At 27.9% G+C, this 18,130-nt stretch overlaps 3 protein-coding genes across 9 annotated transcripts; 1 reads left to right on the top strand and 2 right to left on the bottom strand.

Annotated features, from left to right (window-relative positions):
- Nucleotides 1–909: 909 nt before the first annotated feature.
- Nucleotides 910–11,785, bottom strand: LOC106789171 (dedicator of cytokinesis protein 1). 3 transcript variants are annotated; one of them, XM_014753147.1, is made up of 22 exons: nucleotides 11,501–11,785; nucleotides 10,892–11,133; nucleotides 10,060–10,805; nucleotides 9,686–9,842; nucleotides 9,410–9,580; nucleotides 8,952–9,332; nucleotides 8,652–8,867; nucleotides 8,171–8,493; nucleotides 7,731–8,079; nucleotides 6,368–6,466; nucleotides 5,791–5,981; nucleotides 5,366–5,716; nucleotides 4,987–5,263; nucleotides 3,946–4,193; nucleotides 3,660–3,791; nucleotides 3,293–3,572; nucleotides 2,992–3,215; nucleotides 2,648–2,923; nucleotides 2,258–2,567; nucleotides 2,065–2,174; nucleotides 1,714–1,978; nucleotides 910–1,468 (listed from the first exon to the last, which is right to left on the bottom strand). In XM_014753147.1, exons 1-22 carry the CDS (start codon nucleotides 11,535–11,537, stop codon nucleotides 986–988), a joined length of 5,868 nt encoding a protein of 1,955 aa, XP_014608633.1. In that variant the 5' UTR covers nucleotides 11,538–11,785; the 3' UTR covers nucleotides 910–985. The 3 variants fall into 3 exon arrangements, with proteins under 3 accessions (XP_014608633.1, XP_014608634.1, XP_014608635.1); XM_014753148.1 differs by having other exon boundaries at nucleotides 9,686–9,839; XM_014753149.1 differs by lacking the exon at nucleotides 6,368–6,466.
- Nucleotides 11,786–11,922: 137 nt separating this feature from the next.
- Nucleotides 11,923–13,724, top strand: LOC106789180 (ras-related protein Rab-24-like). 2 transcript variants are annotated; one of them, XM_014753168.1, is made up of 5 exons: nucleotides 11,923–12,297; nucleotides 12,374–12,605; nucleotides 12,721–12,809; nucleotides 12,942–13,219; nucleotides 13,286–13,724. In XM_014753168.1, exons 2-5 carry the CDS (start codon nucleotides 12,492–12,494, stop codon nucleotides 13,396–13,398), a joined length of 594 nt encoding a protein of 197 aa, XP_014608654.1. In that variant the 5' UTR covers nucleotides 11,923–12,297; nucleotides 12,374–12,491; the 3' UTR covers nucleotides 13,399–13,724. The 2 variants fall into 2 exon arrangements, with proteins under 2 accessions (XP_014608654.1, XP_014608656.1); XM_014753170.1 differs by having other exon boundaries at nucleotides 12,038–12,293.
- On the bottom strand, nucleotides 13,686–16,059 carry LOC106789179 (S-adenosylmethionine mitochondrial carrier protein-like). 4 transcript variants are annotated; one of them, XM_014753165.1, is made up of 7 exons: nucleotides 15,959–16,059; nucleotides 15,585–15,657; nucleotides 15,182–15,338; nucleotides 14,991–15,100; nucleotides 14,547–14,787; nucleotides 14,319–14,457; nucleotides 13,686–14,208 (listed from the first exon to the last, which is right to left on the bottom strand). In XM_014753165.1, exons 2-7 carry the CDS (start codon nucleotides 15,651–15,653, stop codon nucleotides 14,073–14,075), a joined length of 852 nt encoding a protein of 283 aa, XP_014608651.1. In that variant the 5' UTR covers nucleotides 15,654–15,657; nucleotides 15,959–16,059; the 3' UTR covers nucleotides 13,686–14,072. The 4 variants fall into 4 exon arrangements, with proteins under 4 accessions (XP_014608651.1, XP_014608652.1, XP_014608650.1 ...); XM_014753166.1 differs by having other exon boundaries at nucleotides 15,585–15,669; nucleotides 15,959–16,042; XM_014753164.1 differs by lacking the exon at nucleotides 15,959–16,059 and having other exon boundaries at nucleotides 15,585–15,805.
- Nucleotides 16,060–18,130: the final 2,071 nt, after the last annotated feature.

The raw sequence follows: 18,130 nt of genomic DNA, 5'->3' as shown, positions 1-18,130 counted from the left end.
TGTGATATGTACTATTCTTGAATGTTTCATGCTTTTTATGCTATTTTCTCTATTTTGTTTGATTTGCAAAAAAATTTATTTTTATTATTTTCCTTTTTCACGAACGTATCAGCAAATGTTTAAATGTTAATTGGCACTAAATTCTTAAGGAAGATTCATGTTCATGAATTTACGAAGGACGGTTCCTATCAAATTACAACGATGATAATATTATTTTAAATTAGAGCTAGAAACTTTTTTGTATGTTTAAAATTATTAGTGTTTCACTAAACAATATGTTATATAAATTGTACAAGTACAAAATATACAAAATATTTCTTTATCTTATCACATCAAAATTTCTGAATATTATATAACATTTATAACATTGTTAATGTATTAATTTAAAGCTATTCAAAATAACAAATCTCCTGACGTGTATATTTAACTTTCGGTTTATTTTGTAAAGTTATTATGTTAAGTGTAAAAATTTATAGAAAAAAATGTACACATGTTTTTACCAAACATTATCAAATATTATCTCAAAAAACTATTTAAAAAATCTATATAAAAAATTTATTCTTGTGTATAAAGCTGAAATATAATATTATAGATTATTCATTTCGAATATTTGTCATGTATTAAATATCTTATTGCGCGTACAAAAAATCTTATGACTATTCTCTCAATATCATAGAGGTAATAGTCTATTTCGTTCCTAATAATATTTCACCAGTTTTCTTTATATCGTTTTAGATTCATCTAGATCATTTCTATATTATAGTAATAAATGAAATACTAAATGTTTGTGACACTACGTGATTAATTTTATAATATTTAAAAAATCAACTTACTCTTTTAGTATGAAAACTAATTATTTGCATTTTGCGATAAGCTTCGTATCATCAATATCTACTAGGGAGATAATGCAATATTATTCTGTATATACTGTATCCAACCAGTAGCATGCAGATAAGATTTAAAGAAAAAGAAAAAGATAAATATGTCATGCTGGAGAATTATCTTGAACTAAGTTGTCTACAATCCCACTTGATGAAAGTACAGAATTCTTGAATCCATGAGGAGGTCTTTTTGGTTTTGGTGGTGGAGTTGGTGGTTTAGTTTGATTCTCAACATCGTCGTCATCGGTAGGCGTTGGAAGTTTACTCTTTATCCGTTGTCCAAACGGTTTGTTTATATTACTAGAATTTTCCGTTATAGACGAAATACGTTGATCATTATTAAATTCTTCTGGCAAATTGCAATAATCAGCCTCCCGAGTTTTCATTGGGAGAGGTGGAGGTGCATCGTCTTCTGAAGCAGTGCTATCGGTCGTTCCAACGCTATCTCTATTATTTTCTCTTCCAAACATATTTGTCTCTGAACCATTGTGCGTATTTCTTAAATAATGTTGCGATTGTCCAGACCAACGATTACTTATTCTTCGTTCTTTTTCCACCTCTGACCTCAGCGGTCGTTTTGAAGTTAGCTATTATATATATATATATATATTATAATCTTAATAAAAATAGATAACATAAGAGAATATATGTATATTATTATTTTTGTGTTTCTGCAATATGTAAATCTATAAAATTTTCTATATACTGTGCCAATGAATTCAAATAAAATCAAATAAATAGAAAATATCTTTAAATGTAACAATCATTACATTGTATGCATATAAACCCTTCGCATATTGTAAAGGAAATAAATAGAAATTTTATCTTTTACCTCTTGACGAAGTTCGAATATCGGTGTACTAGGAAAAGATGGTACTAATGATGTAGTTGATACAGCCATGCTAATCTGGGAAATTTCAGCAGGTATAGTATACCATTGACTCGTAGGTTGATCATTTTTTGTTACTGCTGATGAATCGCTTTTACGTGCGCTTCTTCTTTTAGATTCCTTCTTTTTGTTTGTACCAGGACTTGGATTTCCTAACGCCTTTTGCAATGAAGCTGATGATAAAATATGTGAACGTATTGAGCTAGTCCTGTAAAATGATAATGTATAATTATATATACAAATATATAATAATCATATACTTTATCTAATTGTAAGCAATTTTATAAAACTTACTCTACACTATTTATACTAGCTTCAGATAAAGAATAACTTTCATTTCTGAATGTTTGTGCTCTTCGCATAGTCACTCCCAGCGTCATAGTTTCAATTTGAAGGTCACACGTCTGTTAAATAATTGATTCAATTAATATAATCTTATGTTATTACTTTAGATGTTAATAATTATATCCTTAAATTAAAAACTTACTCTTTTGCCATATTTAGCTTCTACTTGACTTTTCATAGACATAAAACACTGTTCCAATCTTTGATGAAATGGCGCTAATTCAGGAGGCGCACGAGTCTTATGTATCTGTACACCAACACCTAAAAGTGGAATTTGTTCTGCTATCAAACTTTCCAACTTGAGTAAATCCGAACTTTCTTCTGAGTGGGACTCTTTATAGTCAATATTAAGAAAAGCTTTTTCATAATTATCAATGCCACCCATCACTGCTGGATCCAATACTCCATTTAACTTCATGCTTAAAGGATTTAACGGAAGACTAGGATCGGTTCTGTATCAAAGATATTCAAATATTATTAATATTAATATATTTCATTCATTTATGTGTATATATAATGAAATAACTCATACCTATGTGCAACTATGAGATCTCTAAGTGCTGTATTTGTAGCTTCCATAGTTTCTATTGCATTACGAAGCGGGCTTACTAAATAAGTATCGTGAGATATAACAGGAAACCATCTAAGGATTCCTGGCAATGGATGGCTTGTAACAAGAACAGTTCTTTCCAACCATAATGAAGCAAACTCATTATTATTAACACTTGTTCCATCTTTCTCCTTATCACCGACATTAGGTCTTGGTCTCGAAAATCGAAAACGCTGGACATCATTTACTCGATGATACCTAATCGATAAGGTTGTTTTCATTTAAGGACAACACAATTTTTTTATATAATTTGGTTTAATCTTTACCTCAAAACAGCATCAGCTGTTACAGGTTTTCCGCTTAAACGATGTTTCTTTTCATCCATTAATGGTTCTACCTTATTAATTTGAACATACTGATGACTAGAGTCTAAAATATCAGCAGTTGGCGGAGATAATTTGTTCATTTGCTCTGCATTTGGTAACTGATTGAGTGTTCTTGAAGAAAAATCACTGAGTCGTTCGTATTCTTTCCCACGATAAATGAAAACCTGTAATGATATGTACGTAACAATGACCAAGTTCTGCATATAACGAGATAAAAAAAATATATTTTATAAGTTCATACTTTATTTTGTAGGAAAGGAGGATGTCCACGACCATAATAGGCAACTCTAAAATATTCTGGCTCGGGTCTTAGTTGTTTTACTATACAATCATAAAATTTGGCCATTCGCCTCAATAAAATGGATAATTGTAAATAATCGAATGTCTCTTCCTCATATTGAGTAACTAATTCTTTGCAAACACTAAGAGCACATTCCCACATTTTTCCTTTGTCAAAGTATTCAATCATATCGTTATACAAAGCTTCTTTCAATTCTCTATGAGTTTGACATGATGGATATCTAAAATGAAAATAAAATTGTATATTATTATTTACAAAGTTTAATATAATAGATCGATAATAATTGAGCAAGAATAAATAGGTTTACCTATGGGATATTAAAAGTGGTGGTAAAGGTTGATCACTCCAATCTAGTAATAGACTATGAAGTTTTAATGTGTATGCTGCTTCCGTATAATTATCGCATTCTAAATGAAGTTCGCACAATTTGTTGACATATCTATAGTATACAAAGTTTGGTTTGGTATCAGTTAAAAAATGCAGTTAAAAAATGTAGTTACAGAAATTGCATTAGAAATGTACAATATATAAGATAAGAAATATATCATATTTGTTTGTATCTTCTATACAGACAAATGCTCTCGTATATATACCTGATATACATTTCCTTTCTGTTTATTTCGGAATAAAATTCTAATAAATTAACGGTACAGAGCATTCGATGTTCCTGAGATTCTGCATGAATAATATCACGATATTGTAATAATCTATCCATTAATTTTTCAATGGTATCCACAAATCGTAGACCTTGTTCTCGCATTGTCGAATGATCTTCGCAAAGAGAATACATTACTTGTATCCATAATTTGCGAAATTGCTCGTCTCCTCTTCCTCCCTCTACCTATTCAAAATAAAAAATGTTTACAATTTTGCTCAATAATAGTAATAATAATAATAGTAATAATAGACGATACTTATATTAATATATCTATATATATATATATATGTTACCGTCATAGCCGGAAATCTGCCATTGCTAGTAATTCCTCGGCATTATCATCAATGCAAAGAGCATTCCGATGAAGTCGGCAACAGAAAAATTCTTACAATTTTTCCTAAGCATTGACGCGGTAAATTGTGCATCTTTGCAATTTCTTTGAAAAGTTTTGGTAAATATTTTTTATACTAAAAGAGTGAATAGATTTTAATGACTCTTATATTAAATTAAAGTACACCCTTTGTAAAATACCTTATCGAGTTATAAATCGATTTGCAAAGGTTCAGGCTATATGTTCTAGACATTAGTTAGACAGACATTCATAGATTTCTACGGAAATCTGTATCTTTTGTTCCATATCGTATTGGAAGATAAACGGGTTTAGAAAGAAATGCGTATGGCTGTGTGTGCCTGTCCCGAGAATGTACTCTTTTCAACGTTGTTTAAATAGTAATTTGATATTTTATAGGATATCAAAGTATTATGTTCGATGCCTAGGAGAAATTCGCCAAAAAGTCTTATTTTCGACTTCGTCTGAAGGCTCTTTGCATTCATAGTAATGCCGAGGAATTACTAATAATGACTGATTTCCGGCTTTGACGGTAACATATATATCAAATGAGAGTGTTTAAAGATTAAACTATCTAACGTAGCAATAGAATTTGGAATAATTAAAATTCAAAGAATTGCGTTATACCAGGATATCCAATTTTGCAATCATTTCATTTTCATATTCCATAAAATTAGCTTTAATATGTGCAGGATCACGCTTAGTATCACCATATCCTTCAACAATGCGTGAACTATAAAATTCGCATTGCATCATATCAAAGAATATAGGTATAGTAGCTCTTCTTAATTCAGTCTCTGGAATTAATGCCATCTCTAATATCGCACCGACTAGAGAAGGAACGAATTGTATTTTATTTTGACCCAAATTGAACCACATTGATCGTATTTCAAACGCTGTTTCTCTGTAAAGATGTATAATTACATTAGTATAATGTTATATGATTAAACATATGACCAATTAAATAGTATATATTTACAGCTTAATTTAATAAAAATTTAAATACCTGCGCATATCATTGTAACGCATAATAATTCGATTACGTTTAGCTGGTGAAAATGTTTCAAGTTGAAGAGCCGGTTGAGTAAGAAAAGCAATTGCACAATGAAAGAAGTTGGACCAAGCTTGATGTTCAAAATCTGTGAAGAAATAATCCCTAATCGTACCAGAAAAATACCGTAATGATTTAAGAATGACACTGTTTTGGAGCATGATCATTTCACACCAATCTCCTGGAAATACACTTCTGGAGACTAGATCTTTAAATACCAGTAATATCTCCATTAAAAAATCAAGTAGATCGAATTTAGTTCCAAAATGATTGATATAAATTTCGTAATGATGCTGCGTCATTTGTCTATAAATATAAAAACAATATATTATTAAAAATTATGGTATTTTTTAAATATTACCTTTAGTATAAAATTATACCTGAATATCGCTAACATAACGGACACCAAGTTACCAACTAATGGATTTTCTCTATCCATTGATATAACAGTTTGTATAATAGTTCTCAAAGCCGTCATCATGATTTCTTTAACATCGGCTATTGTAGAACCTATGTCCTTTCTGAACGTTAATTCCAAAATATCGGATAATATTTTAATACATAATTCTACCTGTATAGAAGCAAGAAAGATAGAAATAACCAAATTAGCAATGCACGTAGTTTTAGTTTTAGGCGTGCAATGTACAAATATTACATTTATAGAAAATATATATATAATATATTTATATAATTAATAATATATATATTATATTAATTATTATAATAATATATTTATATAATTAATAATATATATATTATATTAATTATTATAATAATATATTTATATAATATATATATATATATATATATATATAACATTATTGTATCATTGTATATAGAAATCATTAAACAACAAAACATATCAAGGAACTTAAACACATTAAAATGTATTCGTCTGATATCACTTGATCTATTTGTAGATGATATTTTTAAATTCCTCCTAATTGGAACAGTTACCTCTTCAGAATAGCCACGATGCTGGTTGAGTCGGTGCCGATTTTCTCCAAGCAGCCTGGCTACCTTCGCCACGCTTTTTCCGGGTGTACTTGACAGTCCCTTATATACCAAAAACCAAAACCATACCAAGTACAAAAAAAAGAAAAACCCTTTGTTAATTGGAGCATAATGTCAATTCTTTGTGATAATACTATGTGGTCTATATAGTAATTTATAATATTGCTATCAATAACAACACAAACATAGCAAATAACAGAAAGCAAGAAGAAGATTTACAAGTAAGTACAGTGGAAAAATAACTATTATATAACAATATCAATTTAGTAGATTTGTATTTATAATATAATTGTATTAAATTCAACACTACTATGATTTATATAGATTGGATTGTACAATTTAGAAAGTGATTCTATTGTATAAGAACTTCTATGCAATATTATATCATGCTTAATTATATGCTAAACTACAGAGATAAAATATGTTATGCATGTATATAGAATCATGATTGACTAAATGGAAAGAAGCTAGAAATGTCATTCAAATTAGTGTCTCAATATTCATGTTTTTAAAAGTTATTTTAATCCTCTCTACTATGTTATATTTGTAATAATTATTATTTATTATAGTTTTATCTCATGACATATTAAACCAAAAGTCCCATGCAGAAGATAATATCTCTTTTTATAATATTTCAAGCAATAAATTCGAAGAGTATAATTTAATAAGAAAAGATAATTATAATATTAATCATTGAATTTTTAGAATAGCAGAGTATTTTTCACGATGCAAGTAAGAAGACAAAGACTAATCTCATGTGTGTGATTTAATGGAAATGGCGATGAAAAGATGCGTGGCAGAAGGACGTCAGGCTGCACGGAAAGCACATGTAATGATACCATATACAAATAGTACAGAACAAATTGCAGTATAAATGGAAATAATATATTTAATTCTGATTATACCAACCTCAGTAAATATGAATTTAAGAACGATAATTAATGCACGATGTTATATATGAATATTAGTATTTTATCACCAAGTATGATCAAAATACAGACTAGAATCACTAATCGAAAAATACTATAGAAAATTATTATTTTATGTTTACAAATAACTAAAAATTTTAAAAGAAACTACATTCTATAGTTATTCTACTACTTTATATTCAATTAATGTAATAATATCTAAACGGATACAAATTTTTCTATTAATAATAATAAAAAATAATAATTTAGGTTTTTTATATAAACGTATGTATTAATATGTATATTCTGATATACCTATATACATATATTTTTTTTAATTAATAGATAAATTATGATAATAATTAATCTTTAAGATATCAAACATGATTATATCTTACCTCTTCTTTTGCTTCTAATAGATCACGAACCAGAACAATGATTTTTGACAGCAAAATACCTCTACAATCTACATCCAAAAAAAGTGGACTATGTACAATATCATTTACTGTCATCATTTTTTGTTTTGTTAATCTTCCAGCTGGTAAAGTCGTCAATAATTCCGTTAATATTTTACTTAATTGTGTGCCACTATAAACTCGTAACAAATGAGGTATTGTCGTTGGTAAATATTTTAGGCATGCCCCTTGAACTAATAAAGTTGCATCTGTCTCGTGTCTCATAAGCTCAACAATAGAATGTAATAATTCTGTTAAAGTTAATGAAAACTCTTCTTCATCTTGATTAAGCCTGTTAAAATAAGATACATATAATTGATAGTTTTGTTTAAAAATTATTACGAAAAATTGATTATAACAAAAAATCTAAAGAAATAGCATACTCAGTAAACAATAGACGAGATTCTACAATAAATCTCATGCAATATTGTAAACTTTTCATTGTTTTTAGTAACAAATCACGCTCTTGTCCATCACACGTACTCGCACTATCTATTCGCTTTCTTAAAACTGCAATTAATTTTTTATAGGCAAGAGTTGCGGAAAAGCTCTCAGAAATATATAAATCTAATATTGGTTGAAAATGTTGATATTTTCTATCCGATACAAGTCCAATAATGTATAGAAGACATTCAAAGACCATGTCATCATAAACATCACTGTCCGAGTTACTCATCAGGATATTAAATAAGGCATCCAAAACGTCCTAAAAGGAATTCTGTATAATATAATGGTCTATTACTATTACTATAATGTCTATTTTATTACTATTACATGCATATGTGTGTATATATTTATATTGTCACATCATTTTCAATATCATTATATATTAAGGATCAATATCTTTTATAAATAAAATCTTACTTGTAAAAATTTTACTATTTCTTCGCCATCTACTTTCATCAAAGCAGTTAAAGATTCTTTTAAATCAGTATTATGTGATGCCCAATTAAGTAAGCCTAATAAATCAACATTTTGTGTTAATTTAGTGGAGCAGACATTTGTTGCTATTAGAAAATTATCTTTGTTGCTTAACGTCAATGAACCCAAAGTTGGTTTCTTCTCTGTATGTAATTCAAACTAAAGACACAGGAAAAACTGACTATTATTAAAAAATGTATACTTAAAATATATTATTATACATTAATAATTATAATGTCTTACTAATTCTATCCTTGTTGAAGGTAATTTTAAATACGATATATCTTTTTCCTCGTATTTTTTTTGATCTAATTTATAGACTAATAATTCGTGTTGAATATCTTGAAGTGTTGTACCATTCCGTTGCATTAATCTGACATAACTCAATGCAAATGGTTTTTCTGATTTATCTTTGGCTTCATTTGAACTTCGATGTTTAAATGTAAATTTCAAGTGTGCTTGTTTAAACTCGTCTATCGGTACAGCAATTTTAAACGTTTCACACCATCGAGGTTTATCTTCATGGTAGTATATAACACTACGATATTCATCAATTGGCGAAGTTCCACCCCCTAAAGTCATGACACCTGGGATAGGAGTGCCACACTCATTGCAGACTTTAACCTAATGGGAAATACATATATAATGAATGAAAAAATATCATATTTTAAATATTGAAGAAATAAATTTTGTATACATACCGTAACTTCTACATTTTTATCGGTAGATTTAGTTCCTCTACTAAATTCACCGCTAATTAAAGTTAAATAAAGATCGTTCCTTACATCACCTGGCAAAATTACTTCTGGAAATCCCATTTTTCTAGCAATGGCAACATTTCCGAGTACCAAGTGAGGATTTTCATCTCTTACCTATATTTCAATTACACAATGAAAATGAAAATGATTTTCAGAATAAATAATACAATATTTAACTATTAAAATAACAATTACAATTATATATACATATATACGTACTTGCTTGACATCTCCTCTAAGTAATTTCAAACTTGCCCACAATCCTTGCCCACCACCAAAGTTGTTATTGCTATTTCCTCCACTTTTTTGGATATTAGTATCTTTTTGTGCAATGATTCTACGTAATGTACCATCTAAACTTTCCTTCTCGCAACATCTGAAAATAAACAAAATAAAACCAACAAAAACATCCTTTTTCAATTTTTAAAAATATACATATACATGCGTGTTATAATATTGCGTTAGCCAATAAGTAATGTCAACATTTATTATCTAAATAAATGATAGGATTGTTTTATTGAAAATTACGACATTACTAACTAGCCAACCTAATATTACACCCAAGAAAATATAATAAGAAAAAAGATGCTTACTGTACAAATTGAATAAAATGATGGTATTCTACGTCTCCTTCTGATTTACCTGTGATGTACGGTGTAATATCCATAGCAGCCACGCCAAATGGCCTTCGCATACTTTCATTACTTTTAACTTTCTGATAAGTTTGTGCAATACTCGAACGACGATGATCTATTTCTTTGGCTTCCATACCTCCAACTCTAATAACGTAACAAGCTAAATAAACCTTATCTCTAGCTAAATCTCTGGAGCCTAGATCAGTAAATAATACTCGAAGATTATGCAACTGATCGATGTCTCTAGCAAGTCCTTCTTTACTCCAAGAAACAACATAATTCTCAGTGATAGCTTTCATTTCTCTGCCATCGTATAAAGTTAAAAGTAATTCTACATCTTCTACCATTTTACAAACAAAGTTTTTAACACTAACGAAGAAAATATGAGAATATACAGGTGTTTGGGTTTTCAAAGTTTTTTTCTTCGTTTCATTGGTAGCTTTTCTAATTCTTTCGGCAGCTGTTTCGTGATGATAATACAATTGGATGGTACTTGTATTTTCTGGATTCATAACGTTCCCTTGATCATCTCGCACAACCATATCCAAGCCCAAAAGTTGATTACCGGTGTCTATTCTAGCAGTTGCTAATCTCTTAAGATCCTTCAATTCATCTATTGTTAGTGTGCCTTGTAAAATTTTGCTTCGGTATCCTATTAATTCCAAAATTTGTTGTTGCATTGGTATAAAATGCTCCGAATGTATCTGTTACACATAAAACATTACAGTAAGCTAATATACTTTACACTGCTTAACTTTGTATGTATTAATTTAACATATTTAATACATACCACATACAAATGTTTCCAATGATGACCCCATTCTCTTAAAACACTAGTTATCTCGTGTATTAATGTATCTACATTATTTTGATGGTGTAAGATATGTATGTATGATTTGGGAAAAATTCCAATTGTACCCTTAATCTTTTTACGGCCATAATACCACTCTCCGTACTCTTCATAAATTTGTACAACATCTCCAACTGTTAAGGGTAAGGCACAAAATCCTTCCTTGCCAAAATTGTAAATAGCTGAAATAAGGTATAGACAAACATTAGAGAAATTAATATTTTTATGATGAGGCTGATCAAGGCTAAATCATTGAAATTCTTATGCGATATAATTTTTAGCAAATTTCTTTTTTAATTGTAATCAATGCATTTTTTAAGGTTATAAATTTTAATTAATCTCTTATACAAAGAAATAATAAATTGATGTTAACTAACGTCGTTGGATACAGGAAAGAAAAATTGTAAGGGTAATTATATTAATATTTTCATCAAATTAAAAAAGTTATAATAATTAGCATTTAATTTCATCTTAATTTGGGGCACCTCCCAGGATGTAATATGTCGTAATGAAAACAGTAACAAATTTCTTAGTCAAATATCTACTTACCAACTCCTAGATGTTTCTTTATACGCTTCCATGTCATTTTGACTTAAACTGACGTTTAATTTTTATATATATATGCATATATATATATATATTAATATAATTAAGTATTTTTACGTATACATAAAAAAGGAATTAAATATACAAACTAAGCAATTACATGTCGCCGTCGGATGTGCGCATTACGCATATAACCAAAATATTGTATTTTCATCTTAATATCTAGATAATACACAATCTTTAGAAGAGCTAATTCTCTTTATTCTAGATTTTATCAAGGCTTATCCAAATTTACCCCCTACGTTTTGTTTCAACAGATTTCTATGTTTTTCAATGAACAAATATAAAATTTATTCTTCCTTGTCAAATCTATATTATATTTAGTCTATGACTGTTATATAGCTTAATAGCGCCATCATCTTATCGAAACAAATTATACGTTTTTTGTTGTTCTATTTTTACTTAATCATACCTAACCAGCAAACATAATTTATATAGTTTATAGTTTAATTAGAATATTAGTGTAATTCGAACATTTAAAAAAAAAAAAATTCTATTCGAGGTGGATAAATATATAAACGATAAATGAATGATAATTAATGAATAATTCATATAAAAAACAAATAAGCCACAATTTAAAGTTGAATGCACATGACGTGAAAAAGATAATATAAAAAAGCTTGTTCTATTATAATTATTTCCTGTATTTTAGAAATTATCTGTTAAGAATTTTTATTTTTAAATAAGTGTTAGTTATCTATATTATCTGATTGATGTCTGTAATTTCTTATCTATAGTAGGTATGTTTTGAATTTTTAAAGTCATCTCTCATATGAAAGTTTTTAAGAACATTGGAATGATATTTCATGTTTTCAGATCATCTTTAATTTACTATTTTGATATAAAAATATTAACAGACACTATCACTGCATAGATGAAGGTTTTCGTAAATTTCAAAGATTTCCATAATCATTCGTGAGAAGTATAATCGAATATGAGTCGTGTAGATTTAAAAGTTGTCTTACTAGGAAATGCAGCAGTTGGGAAAACAAGTCTTTTAGAACGTTTTATAAATGAAAGATTCAATGAGAATTTATCCTATCAAAACGTAATTAAATAATTTATAAAAATAAATCTGTACGATAGCAAAAGCTAAAGTTTACAGGAATATTTTTGATATTTTTGTTCATTAAATGAGACACTGAATCAACTATTGTTTATAGACAATAGGAGCTGCATTTGCTGCTAAACAAATGGAAATTAATGGACATAACATTGTTATGGGAATATGGGATACCGCAGGTAACGAAAGGTATGTTACATTTTAATTGCATCCAAGATTGCATTAAATGTTAATTTAGATATAATGCATTTTACTAACGAATTAAGGCTATTTACATTTCGAATAATATTACATTTAAATCTTTTTCCTCTTATATTTCAGATATGATGCGATGACAAGAATATATTATCGTGGTGCTAAAGCTGCAGTAGTATGTTACGACGTTACAATGTCTAGTACATTTCAAAAAGCTAAGTTTTGGGTAAGAGAATTAAGAGCTATAGAAGAAGAGTGTAAAATATATCTCGTTGGTACAAAAACCGATATTTTATCAAATTCTGTTATAATAGCAGATCCAGGTATAGATATTGTAACAAATTATGCAAATGGTATTCAAGCAAAATTTTTTTTAACATCAAGTAAAACCGGAGAAAACGTTGGTAAGATCATATATTTAATTGTATTGCCTTTGATTAAAGAATAATTTAATGATTTGTTTCTTGCAGCGGAATTATTTACAGAAATTGCTAGTGATTTCTTATCTGTACCAGAGAACTTACAAAAATTGGAGGAAACGATTAGCCTAACAATTACGCCCAAAACATCGCATTGTTGTTAGACCATAAAAACAAGTACAGTATTAAAATGTTTAATACTTTTGTTCTTCGTACAATATTCAGATAAAAGAGATCATGTAAATCATTAATGCTACATATTAATGTTTAGAAGCAAAACTTTAACGTACAATAAATTATTCTTATACAACACATTTTTTTAGTAAACAAATAATTGGTATTAGAACATATGTTGTGCTTTCTTAATTATTATTTTAATTAGAAAGATTAAATTAATTACTGCTAATATTTTCTCTGACAAGATGCATTTCGTATGCATCTTTACAGTAATTGTGAATACAATTATTTGCATTTATATATTACAAAGTAATGTACATTTTGTTAGTATAAGCATTAATTATATTTTAAATATTTTTGTTAAAAATTTCTTTTTGAAATTGTATTTGGAATGTTTTTAAGTCTTTTATAAGTTAATTGATTTAATATTATAATCGTGCCATATTTAAGCGAAAACTGTGAAAAACTTTTAGATAATTTAACAACGATTTACTAACAGTACCAAAAATTAATGCTGTTGTTTATTATAAACAAAAGTATTGTTATATAAAGTGCAAAGTTTATTTAGTACCAAATAGATATGAGAAAATATTTGATAAAATATGAATTAGAAATTTTTAATAACGAGCAAAGATATTTCTGCTTCTTATTAATATTTTTACTATGTTTTATTTTTTTGATCTGACGTATATGGGAAAATTGAAGCACAAATCTCTCTAGATTGTTCATAAATACCAAAAAATACAAAACCACTAATAGTAAAGCCACCCACCCTTGGAAGAAAGCCTGCGAATAATCTAAAAGATATTTATTAATAATTTAAACTATAACAAAGCATTGAAGTTATGAAAAGATGTATGATGATACCTAAGACTTCACAAAATAGAAAGATGCAATTTGTTCATACCCTTTAGGTCCATTAATTCGATAAACTTCCTTCAACATCTTTGATATTTTAACTTCTTTTTTATCTGCCGTAGTAGAAGACAACATTATTCTAGTTTTTGCAACATCCAATGGAGTTGTAATGATTGCAGAGACTGCCACTAAGAAATAATTCTTAGCGTTATACATTTTTAATATTATATTTTGCTGATGTAATAGCATTATTAAGTATTGTCAAAATGAATCTTACCAGATGCTGCACCGCAATAAGCTCCTTCTAATGGTGTACATTCACGGTGTACGTGCTGTTTCCAACAAACTTTAAAATATTCCCATAATGGCATTTGAATGCATCCAAATGGCATGTCTCGAAGAACAGTACTCCCATATCCACGAAATAATGTTCGCAATTTTAAACGAGTCACGTCGGATAAAAGTGCTTGTCTTCTTTGTTTAAGTACTTCCACTGGAACTCGTATTAAACAAGCGACCTACAATATAATGATACATTAATATAATTTCTTCTTTGTGTAATATAATTAAGAACTATGTTATAAGTAAATGCTTGGTTATAATTGTATCATGATATTTGTACCTTTATACTTAATTTAATTATACGAATACTTTTTTAAATAGACTTTTTTTCTACAATTGTGCTATATTCATATAAAAAGAGTTAAAATAATTTTGTTACCATTTCACCCAATGATGCAGCACCCATATGTATAAACGCATGATATTGAGGTAATACTTGTGGTTGTAAGAATTCTTTTAATCCCTCATAAGTGATGAAAAATAAAGCAGCTGGTTAAAACAAATTATTGTATAAGGCTTATTGCATTTGTATTTCTTTTTTTGCTATTTGTTTTCGTATAGAAGATTTACCTGCTGGCGCAGAGCCCATCATTACAGGTCCTATACCATGATACAATTGTTTATAACCACCTGACTTTAAGAATCCATGTTGACTTTGCAAACGTGTTTTGAGAGTATCCAATGGGAAAAATATTATGTCACAAATAATTCCTGCAGCAGCACCTGACTAATAATAATAAGATATTATTAAAAGCTGATAATTATAGCAGATAACTTATAATTCTTTCTATTTATGTATATTTCCCATAAGAAATTTTGTTAATTATTTTTATGCAATGTAAAGTAATATAATAATAATAATAATAATAATAATAATAAAAGAAAAATATCTGATCGATTATCTTGTGTGTTATATCTATTAATTTATAACGATAAGATTAAAAATTAAATTGAAAATTTGTGTAATACTTACGATGATAGACGTGGAAAACAAATGTTTAGCATTTGTAATATCGTTCGATGTAACTTCTCCAGTAAACATTCCACTAAATAAAATACTTAATTATCGGTGTATTATTAATAAATATATCCAAATTCAGATTCTATTAGACTATTTTAAAGAGTTACTGTATCGAAGTTTTAAAGAAATAGACAGGATTAAAATGATAAATTTTAAATGCATTAACATGATTGCATTACAATAAGAAATAAAAGAATAGAATTTATTTTCTTTCTGTTAAAATTCTTCTTGAATGCAATATTTCATAATGAGATATTTCTATTTAAGCGTAAAAATGAATACTTGAACTAAATTTATAAATGATTCTTGTTTAATATTAAACTCACCGATATTATAATTATATATATTTTCTGTTATAATAAAAATGAAAAAAGTATAAACAATGAAGTCACGTGTGCCACTACTACTCTATTGCAGCTACTAACATCAATCGATTGTCGTCTGCTATTGAAGTGACATACATATATATGAGCACAAAAAAGTTGGCATAGAACTGCAACAGCAGAAAAAAATGAATAAGTGCTCTTAATTCTTCACTAATTGCTCAACCAAAATTCATATATGATTGATTACTTTATTAATTAATTATTTAATTAGTTATTAATAATTGAAAAATCGAAAACGTTTTATCTCATTTCTAAGCAAAGMAATGAAGTTTTCTATTGTTTTTTGTTTTCAATCAATTGCTCACTTTTTGTTTGTCCCGCTCCTCAACTTTATTTCATTAAATATTTTTTATTTATCGTTAATTAGATGAAAATAATTATTACACTTTGAATAATTATGAAATGGTGACGTCAAGAGCGGGAGATATTTATACGCATGCACATCAACAAATTCAAGGTGCAAGCGCACTTTGAAAAAAAATTAAAGTAAAGTTGGTATACATGCAGGGTATATATTTAAAAGTGATTTCCAAAGTAACAACAACGGAGCTATAAATATTTTCATTTTTACATTTTTTTCTGCTGTTGCGATTCTATGCCAACTCTTTTGTGGTGAAGTATATAGAAACTCACAAGTCCCCATTTTTATTTACCCAGCATCATTTTTGTTACCACTGGGACCACCATTGGACGATATACTATCAAAGAATAGTGTAWTTATATTCATATTCTTTGATAGTATATGATATATTCTCTCTTTTTGATAGTATAAATAATATAGTTCTATTGTAATAAAATTTTAAATAAATATATTTAATTTTTAATGTATAAACATGTGTGTGTGTGCCTTCAGAAATGCATTTATAACTATATTTTAAAATGAAGCAATTTAAGACACTCAAATAAAAAATAATCCAGAAGGTTTGATGATAAATCAAACGATAATCACCTGTAACAAGAAGAAAACTATATTAGTCATACAGGCAAGTGATACAATAGCCTGACATATAAATCGTCCAATTCGCAGATGCACTTTTCAATTGAATTCTATATTTATTTTGATCAAATCTCTAATAATCGTTGCAATGAAATTAAATTAGACGCGCGATTTTACATTTACATAAAATATATATAAAAAAAAGGAAAAGTAAAAATATTAAATTACTAAAAAAAATAATATCTAATAATTATTATATGAAATATTTTTAAATTGCATTTTATAAAAAAGAAAAATTGCAAATTTATTAAAATACGATTGCAGTGAACAATTTTAAAGACAAAACAAGAAAAGAGAAATTACTGTAATATTTACCGAATGTTATTTAAGTTTGAAAAATTAATAATACGAAAATTTAAATATTTTTGACTCTAACTAAACACATATGCATCTTTTTGACGATTTTCAGGAACACAAATTTTGTGTCCCAAGGAGATGGAATGGTCCATCATCTCCAATTACAACTACAAATTAATGACGAGCAGGAATGTAATATAATAAAATATAAAATATGACTAAAAAGCTATTCTCGAAAAGTTCGAACTTGCTGTTGAACTTTTGAAAATAACTTAATAGTCCATGTAGTTGCCCACTTGATACCACAAATTTGTGGGGGCCTCTTCGGCATAATGCCTCTTCTTTCTTCATGCCCTAAACGCTGCTGTGAGGCTTTCTCTAAGCGCATTTTATAATACATTTGCTGAACAATCGCAGCCCAAAGAAATCCACAAATCGTACAATTACATTTACTCGAATGCCTCAACAGATATTTGATCTAATCGATGAACCTATTATTAACACTTTGCATTTAAAAAATTAAATAATATCAAACAAAAGTGGAAACTTTTTCATACATCTTATGGTCTTACTTTTTTACTCGACCACTTTTATCTTTTATCTTTACTCTACTTTGTATTTACTATACATATATAACAAATGAAGTATTCAGTAAGAATTACTAAAGAGCAAAGCGTTAATATACTTAATATTAATTAAGTATCCAACTTATTCAATTATCTTCACTTTTTCGAAAAAAAAATTAATTTTTAAGAAAACGCAAAGACTTTTGAATCGTTCGATACTGATTTATATCTCGCGGTACAGAGTATCAGCAA

This window comes from Polistes canadensis, unplaced genomic scaffold (assembly GCF_001313835.1).
Source record: "Polistes canadensis isolate GaletaPanama2010 unplaced genomic scaffold, ASM131383v1 scaffold_166, whole genome shotgun sequence".
NCBI classification, from domain to species: Eukaryota; Metazoa; Arthropoda; class Insecta; order Hymenoptera; family Vespidae; genus Polistes; species Polistes canadensis.
Note: the sequence above shows the minus strand (reverse complement) of the source record. Positions and strands in the feature narration are given on the sequence as shown.